General features: G+C 38.6%; 1 protein-coding gene across 3 annotated transcripts in view; it reads left to right on the top strand.

The window, feature by feature from the left end:
- The first annotated feature begins 581 nt into the window (after positions 1-581).
- cacnb2b (calcium channel, voltage-dependent, beta 2b) overlaps positions 582-12,294 on the top strand; it is a 33,931-nt gene continuing 22,218 nt past the window's right edge. For 2 of the 3 annotated variants that reach the window (XM_084412306.1, XM_084412307.1), the window contains exon 1: positions 11,756-12,104. In XM_084412306.1, coding sequence (XP_084268432.1) covers positions 12,087-12,104 — 18 coding nt within the window. In that variant the 5' untranslated portion in view covers positions 11,756-12,086. Of the gene's footprint in view, positions 959-11,755; positions 12,105-12,294 lie in introns of those variants that run through there. The other variant, XM_084412305.1, reaches the window with a different exon arrangement.

The following is a 12,294-nucleotide window of genomic DNA, read 5'->3' as shown; positions in this document are numbered from 1 at the left end:
GTGGACTGACTGATAAAGCCCATGATGCAGAAAAGGGGCTGAGATTCAATGAGAGGAAGAAGGGAGCGCATTTGAATTCAGCCTGTGTTTCTCCTGCGTTACGAGCTTCACTAAGTGCTCAAGCACGCAGTGTAGCAACCGGGAGCGAGGGAAAATGGCAAACTACAGCCACAGAAAGGACACAAGGGGGTAACGCAGGTAATCAGGAGCGCCCCTGATGACACTGAGGGAAAAGAGACGGAAAGAGCCCGTATCCACAGGAGGCGAGATAGAGAAACAGCAGAAACCAGGGAGGAGAGACAGCAGACGGTGGACTCCAGCCTCCTCTGCCTGTGTGGACTGGAGACAAGGTAACCCAGACGTGGCTCGCTTCTGGATTCTGATTGGCCGGAGTGGGCGGGGAAAAGCTGACGCAGAGAAAGTCAGGCAGGAAAATGACATTCACACCGTGTATCAATTTTAAACTCTGAGCCTGTGTCTGTCTTTGAAAAAAAGGGGTGCGGTGGGAGGGGTGGGGTGGGGGTGGGGGTGGGGGGTTGTCTGGGGAGGGCATAAATAAATAAGGCGAGGAACTCAACGGGAGCGGAGCGGATCAAACAAAATCGCACACACCTGGAGCCAGCAGACTGTGAGCCTGTTGGTCTCAAGCATCAGGAGGATGTGAATCACTCACTTTGACTGACTGCATCACATTCATCTCTGTTTGTGGAGGAATGTTCGCTTTTTACACGCTCGGTAAACCAATGGGCTGGACCAGAGGCTGCGTGGAACGGAGACAGTTACCTGCTGCTGTGTCTCTCATCAGACTGATGTGATGGCTGTCCCTTACAGAAAGGGAACCAGAGGCTGTGTCTCACAGAAAGAGTGATTTGGCTGCACCATCATCAGGACCCCACTGGATGTTCTCTTGATGTATTGCTGTGGTCTGGGACACTGGCGGAGAGAACAGTCCACCTATGTGAGTAACTGCAGCATGCTCAATGTGAATTCCACTGTCAGGATGCTCTTGGTTGAAAATACATGATGATATAATCTGTAAACATACAATTTTGAGTGAATATCACAAAATGCACTTTATGTAGAACTTGAATGTGTGAAATAAGGGTATTGTCATTCTAAGCCTCAAAGTTTCCATTGAGTGTTTCTGTATATTACGTATAATGATAAAAACAGGGGTGAAGTTTATGTAATTAATAATGTCCTGACTGTTTTGTTCTGGACTTTTATTATTTCAAAATGGCAACCTGTTCACTCAGTTGCATTGAGTGTAGAGGTCAGAACTGAAAAGATCCCATGATCTACCTACTACTACCACCACCACCTCCACAGTATCTCTCTGAGTTTGTCATTCATAACACTTGACGTACGAGTACGAGTACGTATTTTCAGCGGGAACTCGACTCAAAACGTAGAAGGTCTAAAAATATCCTTGCTGCTATTATAAGCAATGTTTTTACTGCCACTTGGGCTGCCGCATGGAGAGAAAGAGAACGAGAGCGTGTGTAAAAGAACAGAATGAGAAACGCGTGAGTCACTGTGTGTGTGTGTGTGTGTGTGTGTGTCATGATGAATGCCTTACCTAAATCCCCCAGAGCAGGCGGAAGGGGATCACAGTCACACTGAAGCACACTGAGCTCCAAAGCTGTCAAAGCAAACAGGTAGTAAATAGGCTTATCGTGCCTCAGACCGTATGCAGTGTCAGGCGCAGACCTCAAAGTGCAAAGAAAGGAATCATAAAAAAAAAGTGCCGTCTTTTACTGTAACCGCTGCGTCAGATGTTTGCAAATCCTCAGAAATGTGCCGTTGGTATTTTCGGCACAGGACGATCAATGTCTTTAGCTATGAGTAGTCAAACTGCCAGCTATATAGTGCGATTTGATAGTAAAATATATTCCAGCACTGCATAGGATATTAATCTATGGTTTTCAAACAAATTACATTGATTAGTAGTAACTTCTCAAGTAGACTAGTCAACGGTCATCTGTCCAGGTCATTTCAATGGGGAAAAATGGAACTTACTTGCTCTGAAACGACTTTCCTTGTGCTGATGTCACGGGCAAACATAAAGGCTGCATACTTCCCTTCTATAGTAGGCGAAAAACAGTATGTGACAAAAGAAGCATGTCTGAATTCACAGTGGCCTACTCATAAAAGAGTAGGCAAAAAGTAGGCTACCCGGATGGCTTCGGGCGAGATTCTGAAGTGTGCATACGATGGACACTTTACTATCCCATGAGGCCAAGGGAGAGGATTTGTGAATGGTAGTGAAGCAACGCAACTAAGTTAATGCTGGTAGTAGGTCACATAATAATGGCAACATGGCGAATGTAGTACGTCCAGATACATTATACACACTCATCCCTCACTCATCGTTGTGGCAACGTCTGTGGCACGTTGCATTTCTGCTATGGCAACGTCGCTGTCTACGTGCTCGCAACATTACAACGTAAGACGCCACAGGGCTGTTGCTACGCGACATTCAGCAACTGAGAGACGACATTCTGACAATTAAATTTTTTATGCTAGATAGGTCTATAGATATTCCCCATTTAGAATGTTATGTTTTGTGGTTAATTTTTAATTAGTCATATGTTATAAAATTATATACTTTTTAAATATTGTTTATCCTTATTATTATTTATGGGCCTAACAGTAAATTCATTATAATCAAACACCTGCAAGTGTACACTTTGAAGAGTAAAAATGATATAGAAGGTTAGCTAATTCAACTTTATTAAAACTGCATATGGTAATCAAATTGCACTTCCAAAAGTCATACATTTGTGAGAAGAAAAACAAACAAACATATTATACAGAGAGTGGACTAACGTTAACTGGCATGAGAAAACATGCGAAAATCTGGCAAAGAAACGAATGAGACGACAAATCAAAGGAAAAAATAAACAGGTGTGCGAGCAGCTACAAACTTTTTTTTTTTTTCTTTTTTTTTTTGCGTTTCCACAAAAAAAAAAAAAAAAAGTAAAAAACATTAACGTGCAACAAGTAGGCGTTGCTGGCTGTTCAATGAGTGCTGAAATCAATTAACGTTACTCATCATTAAAGTCCTTTTGGCATAAAGTTAAATATTTGTCATACCTGACCAGAAGATGTTCAAAAAAATGTCACATCAGATAAGGAAGTAGTAGGTTGTGTTTGAATAATTACGTATCTTATTTAGCTGCAGTGAATTAAACACAGTTCTCACGTATGGATTGCTTGATGAAGAATGAGAGACGGCCCAACGATCAGTTGAAATTTAAAAGGCTGATTTTCGCGCTTCAGGGCAGTGACGAGTACTTTTATTTTATTTTATTTTTTTAAAGGGACCATGTGCAATTAAAAACATAAATGTAAACATTTGATGCATTACACCAGAGTTAGCCTTAGGCTAATTTACATCTGCAGTGTAATGTCCAGTGTACATCTGCAGTACATCTGCAGTGTAATGTCATATGTTGTCCAGTGGTTGTCCAGACACCCTAGGCACAACCTTAAGCAATGGCCCTGAACGGTGGTTTGATGTCAACATTGTGACAATGGTGTAACAACCTTCACCACACAGTTATAGCAACCTTTTGGCCATGTTGTTAAAACGTTGTTAGAAGGTTGGGTACGTTGTGCCAATGTTCTGTGTTTGCTGGGAACTAGCATGAGCAGACATGAGAAAATTTAGCAAAGAAACGAATGAGATGACAAATGAAAGGAAAAAATAAACAGTTGTGCGAGCAGTTACAAATTTTTTTTTCTCTGTGCGTTTCCAAAAAAAAAAAGAAAAAGGAAAAAGCATTAACGTGCAACAAGTAGATACGCGATGAAATCAATTACTCATCATTAAAGTCATTTTGGCTTCATACTTTTGGCATAAAGTTATTAAATATTTGTCATACCTGACCAGAAGATGTTCAAATAAATGTCACATTAGACAAGGAAGTTGTAGGTTGTGTTTGAATTATTACGTATCTTATTTAGCTGAGGTAGGCTAAGTTAAATTAAACGCAATTCTCACGTATGGATTGCTCGATGAAGAATGAGAGACGGCCCAATGGTCAGTTGAAATTTAAGTCTGTTTTTCACGCTTCAGGGCAGTGACAAGTAGGCTACGTTGTCCAGTGGTTGTCCAGACACCCTAGGCACAACCTTAAGCGATGGCCCTGAACGGTGGTTCAATGTCAACATTGTGACAACGCTGTAACAACCTTCACCACACAACGTAGTTATAGAAACCTTTTGACCATGCTGTTAAAACGTTGTTAGAAGGTTAGGTACGTTGTGCCAACGTTCTGTGTTTGCTGGGATACTAGAATCATATTTTTAGCGGTCGTGAAGTAATTATTCAAAATGAATAGGCTACCTACTCAAGAGAGTATGCAATTTCGGACGCAGCCTCATATTTGTTAAGAGTAATTTGTGTTTATGTTTTTTGTTTGGGTGGGTTTTAGTTCTGTTTCCTAAGTTTCAGTTAGTTTATGGTTTTTCATTGATTTGATTATCAGTTTTGCACCTGTTAATTTCGTTGATTGGTTTGCTTAAGCTGCATTTCTTTCAGTTCATTAAATAGGCCTAGTTGTTCTGTTCTTCTAGCTTTTGTTTTGAGTTTGAGTTTAATCATTACTGCTGTGATTAGATCCGTTTCTCATCTTTATTTGCAACAGCCGCTGACAATATGAATAATAATAATAATAGCAATAATAATAATAAATGTTAATTAGTCACATTTTTAGGTTTTGTTCAGAATGGAATGCAACATTTTGCTTTATACATAGCCTACTGTATACTACAAACTCTATATCACTTCTATTTTAAGTGATAAACATTTCATAATTAAACACTTCAAGCTGCTTCGTTTTTATCACGACCACATGATTGTGGTCATCAGCAAGTGGAGTCAACTTAGCATCTTGGGTAGGCTATAAAAACTATTATTTTGTATTTTAAATTTAGTTTTGTGAAGAAATATCCTAAATTTGGATAGTCTGATCATACTTTGCAGTAAAGTAAAGTACATTGCATTGTGGGAAGCAGTATTTCAGACTAACCTCTGTCGTATAATATTCTATGCATACATAAAATGTGCACGTACTGCAGCAATACATGTATGGTAGTAGTATGCAATTATAATTAGCACTGAATGAAACCTGTTTCCCTCTGACATAGATAAGCCTACATCACATTATATGGACAACAAGTTGCAAATGCGTTTTCATGTTTACTGAAATGATTTTAGATATTTTTTTATTAGAAAACAAGACTAAAGAGATTATGTGAAGTGGGTTTTTCCCCACCAAGCTCTATTTTTGTCTTCAGTATAGAGCAGGACAGTGTGGTGGGAGCTCGGTGTGATATATTGATGATGTGTTGAATGTATTGAACTTTCATGTTAAGCCTCTGAAGTGCACTTGGGAGGTGCGGCCTGTTCCAATTGCTTGCCATGTGTTCTTGGTTTCTGTTGTATCACCTAACATGGATTATACGGCAAGTATTTGTGTCTAAAAGACACAATTTAGATTTCATCCAGGTTTACATGAGATCTCTTGCAGACACATTTACCACTTCTCTTGACAAAAGGCTCTCTGACTAGATGTGATCAAACGTTATACCTTATGTTTGTTTTTTGTGTGATTTTTTTTGTTAGATGTGATTTACATAAGTGTGATATTGTGAGGAAACTGACTTAATCCATTATAGTTTCATGAAGAAATCATTAAATGGAATTGCTGTCACTTAGCAGCTGAACTTGACAAGGTGAAGTATTAAGGCTTTAATATGAGTGGAAGGCTTTGAAACACGGTCTAGTTCAGCTTTGACTTTAATGTTCTTCCAATACGATGTTCAACTCTTGTTTTTCTTTGGCAGATATTGATCTTGAGTGAACTTGAATTATATTAAGTGTTTATCTGGCTATTGGCAGTGGCTAATGGAAGAGAACCTGTTTCTATCATATTCTGCCAGAATACTGGAGACAGGATGGCAGCGGATGAAGGACATGCCTCTGTTAATGCCAATTTCTGGCATTGACATACACCACATAATTTAAATGAAAAGGATGAGCAAACCCATTCTATTTTGTTTGATAAGCCATTTCCCTCACTCTGAGTGATTTTTTTAACAGTTTGTATTGACGTTTGATTAATGTACACATGAAACTTTAGCAATGGGCTCATGTATTTCACAACCCTTTGGAATGCATTTTATTATTTTATGTGAAGAATCATGTGTCACATGAGTGGCAAAGCTGAGGAGGTTTTAAGGAAATGAATGTAGGCACCAGTACAAAGTTTTAAGCTTCACCAAGGGCGTAGATTTGGTTTGAACATTGGGGGTTGAAGAGTAAACAGTTTTAGCGGGGTCCCCGGACCCCTTGTTAGAATTATTTATTTACAAAATGTTAGGTTACCTATCATCTACACGTGCAAAGTTGGTTGATAACTGCAATTAAGTACGTGCAATTAATGTTCTTATACTGAAAATGTTTAGGCCTATTTATTTATTTATTTTGTGTTCAAAATTGACCTCAGTAACTACAAAAAAACGTGATAAAATCTTGGGTGGTCATGGGGGGGAAAGCCTCCCAATTAATTTTGGTGCAAGACGATATTTTCTCTTCAGTCTTTTTAGATTATGTGGCTGTTTGATGTTTCTATAGCATTTTAAATATAGCTTGTGAAAATCTTATTGCACTTTTGGAAACTCCTGCTTTTGAAACTTTTTGTTTTCGTTACATGGTATAAATATTGGCGTTGTACTCGCTAGTTTGGGTTATTATATTTTACCTGTATATTATCTTAAAAATTATGTGATAAAAAAATTGTCCATTGCAATGTACAAAATACTCCCAATAATCGGCCACTTGCAAGTGGTGGAGCCAGAGGGGTGTCCCTTGACATCTGATTGGCCACCCCAAAATTGAATTTGCTATACTGACAGTTTGATGCTGATTGAAATTTAATTTGACCTGTTGTTCATGTATATCAACGTTGAGTATTAAGAGAAAAATGAACAGTTGCAAGATACATAAGATTAAGGATAAAGAAGGTCGCACCCTGTACTAGAAGTGAGGAGCTGTTCAAAAACCCTGTCGTGCCACAGAGCGCCATTCACATACTTATCCATTAAAATACATTACATTTTCAGCGTTGGTCAGATCTGTTTAATTTGTTGTTACTACCAACTTATTACAGAATGGACCTATCATATTTACAGAGAGAAGGCTGGTATTAGTTGACGGTTATGAAAAGCATACCGTGCTGTTTTGCTGCACTCAATGCTTTGACCTATTCCAGAGGCAGGACAGGGAGTGTTTGAACTGTGCCGTAGGATTATGAGCATTGCTCATCCTGTTTTAGAGAGACATACAATCTGTCTGACAACACTGGGCAGGACGTGCCCTGTGCTCCACCTTATTCTTTATATCATTTTAAATCTCCTCTCCCAGCTGTTGGGTGGGCTGGATTGGCCGCTCATGAGTTCCTGCCTCCAGTACTATGGGGCGGAGCATCATCCAGATGTTACGTTGCATATCCATGCAGTATTATAATGCATTGCCGGGCAGAGGGGCTGAGGAGGGAGAAAATGATAGAGACAAGAAGATCAAACTTTGTAGTTTTCGTTATGGTCATGTCAGTTGCTGTATACATCATGTAGATGGTGGCCAGTGGCCACTGTGTATCATATCAAAGCCTAACTTCGGTGGGACCAGACACCAGCGCAAATGGGCCACAGATCTCAGAGGTGAATTTGGAACTTGAGGGCATCAGTCGCCGGTTCTCCTTCTCCTCTTTGCAGAAATGCCTAGAACTCTTAAGAATAAAAACGTCTCTTGGGTGAGTACTGTCTGAAACTAAAGGGGTAAGCCCTAAGGTTCATTGTAAGTGTGTGTCTAGCTAAATTGTCATTCAAGGCACATGGATTTCGTTGGGACATTTGGCTTTAGATGGAACTGAGCTCTTTATTGACACTGTGTGAGGGCCAGTTTGTGGTTATAATGATGTGACTGTCAAATGTATTTTTTTTATTTATTTTTTTTAAACATGGTCCTCATTAGCATATAAAGGGAGCAGCCCAAGGCCACAACACCAGCCTTTATGTAAAATATAATTTAGTTTGACATTATTAGCACGATGATCTTGCGAAAGTGGTTTGAGGTTTGAAAACGCTGCTCAGCGAGACTAAAAATTGCTCCATGGTCCCTGAAGACTCTATAAATTTGATTTATAATGCCTTATTCAAACAGATGTGCAGGGAAAGATGCTTTCATGCCAGGACGCATTTCAAACAGGCATAATGAGTGACCTGAATGCTGTTAAGAACAAGGATTACTGAGGAAAAAAAAAAAACTCCCAGAAACACAAAATAAGCTCTTCTGGAGTATTGTAAAGTAGACAGTTACATAGCCAACATTTTAGGTACGAAAAAGAGGCAGATATTCTAGTTGGTACTGGACTAAATTTGATTTATCATTAAAGTCGGCAATAACCGAATTGAATCCTTCAGAAAGTTCACATAAACTTACGAACTCTGCTTTTTAAAGGGATAGTTCACCTGGTCCTGTATGACACAAAAAAAGATTTTTTGGACCCCATACTTTCATTGAATGGATATAGTTAAAACATGCATGCTGACGTTTTTTTTTTTTTTTTTTTTTAAGAAAGAAATAAGATAATCAAACAGGTTTGAGATGACATGAGGGTATGATGACAGAATTCTTATATTTGGATGAAGTGTCACTTGTCACCAAGAATGAAGGATCAGTGGGTTAGGATTTTGCAGTCTCTCACCGAAAGGCTGATCATTTCTGCTGTGATTGTAAGGTCAGACAGATGTTTGTCTTCCAGCTGGATGTGTTTGTGTGTGTGAGGTTGAATGGACCAGATGAGAGAGGTGCTGAAGCTGGAACTCCAGCAGTGCGTGTCTGCCTAGTTGTGCCCTTCTGAGAAGTGTATTACTGAGCGTGGCTTTACACTGCACACACCCCTCTGTAAGAGGCTTATAGATTCACTGTGTGTGTGTTTTTGTCTGTGTGTGTGTATGAAAAGCGTAATCCAACTGCATGTGCTTTCACATGCATACATTATCAATACATGTTCATTGTGTGTAATATTTATGTATGTCTAAATGTGCAGGTCTATAAAATAATTTTATAAACAGGCAAAGAGCTGTGTCCCTATTTTGATTGCATTGTAGGCTAAGGCAATCTATACTTAGACAATGTAGCAGACATGTTTATAGTCAACGGACACTCCACAGAAATTCAGTTAATGTGGCTGACGTAAAGTGTCTCGCACTAAGATTTGTCAACGAGTAATTTAGTAAATGCATCTGTTGACTCATAGAATGATCATGACTGCTTGTGCGTGTATGTGTGTGGGTTGATGACATTTAAAAGAGAGAAACATTAAAAAAGGATGGTTGTATTGTTCATACTCTTGGCTATGACACAGTTTTTTTGTTCATCTACTAGGTTAGATGATAAAAATGTAATTTTGTAAGAATCTAAAGAAATTAAAAGAACCAGATATACTCATTTTCAGTGAGTACTCGAGCATTTGAATTAAATATTGGTTAATAATTAATGTATGTGTACATTTTATAAGAACACAGAATGCAACATTAACTCTTGTGGCATTGAACCATTAATTTTAATAAAACAAATTATAATCAAAAGACTTTTGATGGACTGAATTACTTATGACCAATTCCATTATGATTTTCATGACTATTTAATTGCCTAATATATTTGATAAGTATGCATATAAACAGAAAATAACAATAATGGAGGCACAATATTTAGTGTCTTGCATGTATGGTTCTGATCCACTTTTTCACTTTTTTCTCTGCAAGGTTTGAGTTAGTGCTTTCCCATTGTTTTTTTGTATTTTACTTCTTTATTGGATGTTATTTAGAGTTGTTCCTTACGTCTATCAAAACAAGTTTACAAGATGTATGCAAACACTGAAGAGAAATGCACATCCTAAAAGAGTCTCTCTCTCTCTCTCACACACACACACACACACACACACACAGGATCACCATTGCTTACTCACAGGTGTACACCTTTAATACTCTGTCATCTGATTAGTGCCATATATAGGTCATCTAGAAAAATGTAGTGGTATTTAGTGGGCTATAATGTTAGTCTATAGTAATTATAATTGTTTTTATATAAAAATAATAGTGTCTACAGTATTTCCAAAAGCTATGTTTCCCAGTCAGACTGCAGTATTTTGGTGCAAATTCACCTTTTACTTGGTATAATGGCTATGTAATATTTGGCCCAGTGTTTGCTCCATGTGTCATGCTGGTGAATCATACTCCTGCTGTTGTTTATGCATTTAAAATGTCCAATTTTCTGTCATGTTTTGTTGTGTGAATAAAAAATCTGATTTTAAGAACATTTTGATACTTTTGTACAATAAACAGTTTTACGCAACTGTTAGTTCCGGTCAAATTTGATTGTTCAAGTGCCGATCTATTATGCTGATATTACAGTCCATAAACAATGGGCCTGTGGAATTATTATTACTAATATCATTATTATATATGTGACCTTTTTCTATAGGTTACATCATTTCATCAGTAGGTGGCGAAAAGTGACTGTAATGTGAGTGAATCATTCCGTCATACCATTTGTTCCAAACACTTTCAGTCAAGCCTGAAAAAAAAACAAAAAAACACTTTCATTCAGGAATAATTGGAATAGCGTTATGGCAGATATTGTAAAAGTATTGTTCTAGAATGCAATTTCGAATTCAGCCAATGTCTTCATAATTTAGTAATTGAATCATTTACTCAACCTGATTCGTTTAGTAACTCCTGTACTAGGTGTAGCTTGGAGGCGCGAAGCATTTAATTCTGAAGGCTAGTAGCCTTTTGGAACTATTTTATTCTTGAGGACCACATTTTTGTGTACTCCCTAATATAGTAAAACATGACGAAAATTGACTTATGACATGTGAAGCAGCCCCCGCTATTTGAAACTCTTATCTGACAAGTCATGATTTAGTTAATTGGGACCTGAATTAACCTAAATTTACCCCTTATTTTAAATACACTGATATCAATAGGCCTGCAAGATTAAGTTTAGTTGTAAAGTTATGATTTTTTGGGGTTAAAGGGATACCAAAAATGAAAATTACCCCATGATTTACTCACCCTCAAGCCATCCTAGGTGTATATGACATACTTCTTTCAGAAGAAGAATACTAACGGAGTTATATTAAAAAATGTCCTGGCTCTTCCAAGCTTTATAATGGCAGTGAATGGCCGTTTCTGTTTTGAAGTCCATAAAAGTGCATCCATCCATCATAAAAGTAATCCACACTGCTCTGGGGGGTTAAAAAAAAGGCCTTCTGAAGTGAAGCAATGTGTTCCTGTAGCTTCTGCCGGAAGATATTGTACTTTTATCATGGATGGATGCACTTATGGACTTCAAAACAGAAACGGCCATTCACTGCCATTATAAAGCTTGGAAGAGCCAGGACATTTAAAAAAAATATATATATAACTCCGATTGTATTCGTCTGAAAGAAGCATGTCATCTAGGATGGCTTGAGGTTGAGTAAATCATGGTGTAATTTTCATCATCGTTATCTCCGTGTAAAAAACGTTATGTCTACGAATTGAATTTACGAATATATATCCTACCCACCTTATACAGAATATCAGTTTTGCTAATCGCGCGGGTTTGCAGCTCGTGCTTGAAGCAACAGATGCCACTATGTGGAATAAAGCCCTTCAAAGCGGGGGAGGGTGCAGGAGTAGTGTGGCAAACTCCACTCACAGCGAGAGACTCTCACACTGCTTGTGTGTCCACTCATGGAGAGACTTTCGGTCCTCATCGTTTGCGACAACTATCAGATAAACCTGAGGCTCGCTACGTTATGAATTTCACAACGCGCAAAACATGCCGTAAAACCTGCTTAGGGTTCATCTGACAAAGTTGGCTGGCTGTCCTGGGACGGAACAGATTAAAAGGGATAGTACATGGATATTTCTCAGTCGTTGGTCAATCTCGGCTGTGGGAGCACAAAATTGACCACTACTTAAGCTGTTAATCGTGGAGAAACGAAAAGAAAAACGAGCAAGTGGGCATGCCACCCAAGAAAAAGGTAAAACATCTTCTGTGTTAGTGCATTTGTGTGTGTGAGGGAGTGATGATGAGGTAGACATGAGAGTGTCATTCGAGGAGAGTGCCATCTGTTGCTTTCAGCTGTAATCCATGTGAGCTTGAGCTGCTCTGCATCATTGCTTTTATGTACCACGTAGAATATACTGCGTGTGCAGCAGTAGTGGGGTACA

The sequence above is a fragment of the Rutilus rutilus genome (genome assembly GCF_951802725.1).
Source record: "Rutilus rutilus genome assembly, chromosome: 6".
Taxonomy (NCBI): Eukaryota; Metazoa; Chordata; class Actinopteri; order Cypriniformes; family Leuciscidae; genus Rutilus; species Rutilus rutilus.
This window is presented reverse-complemented; position numbering and strand designations above follow the sequence as displayed.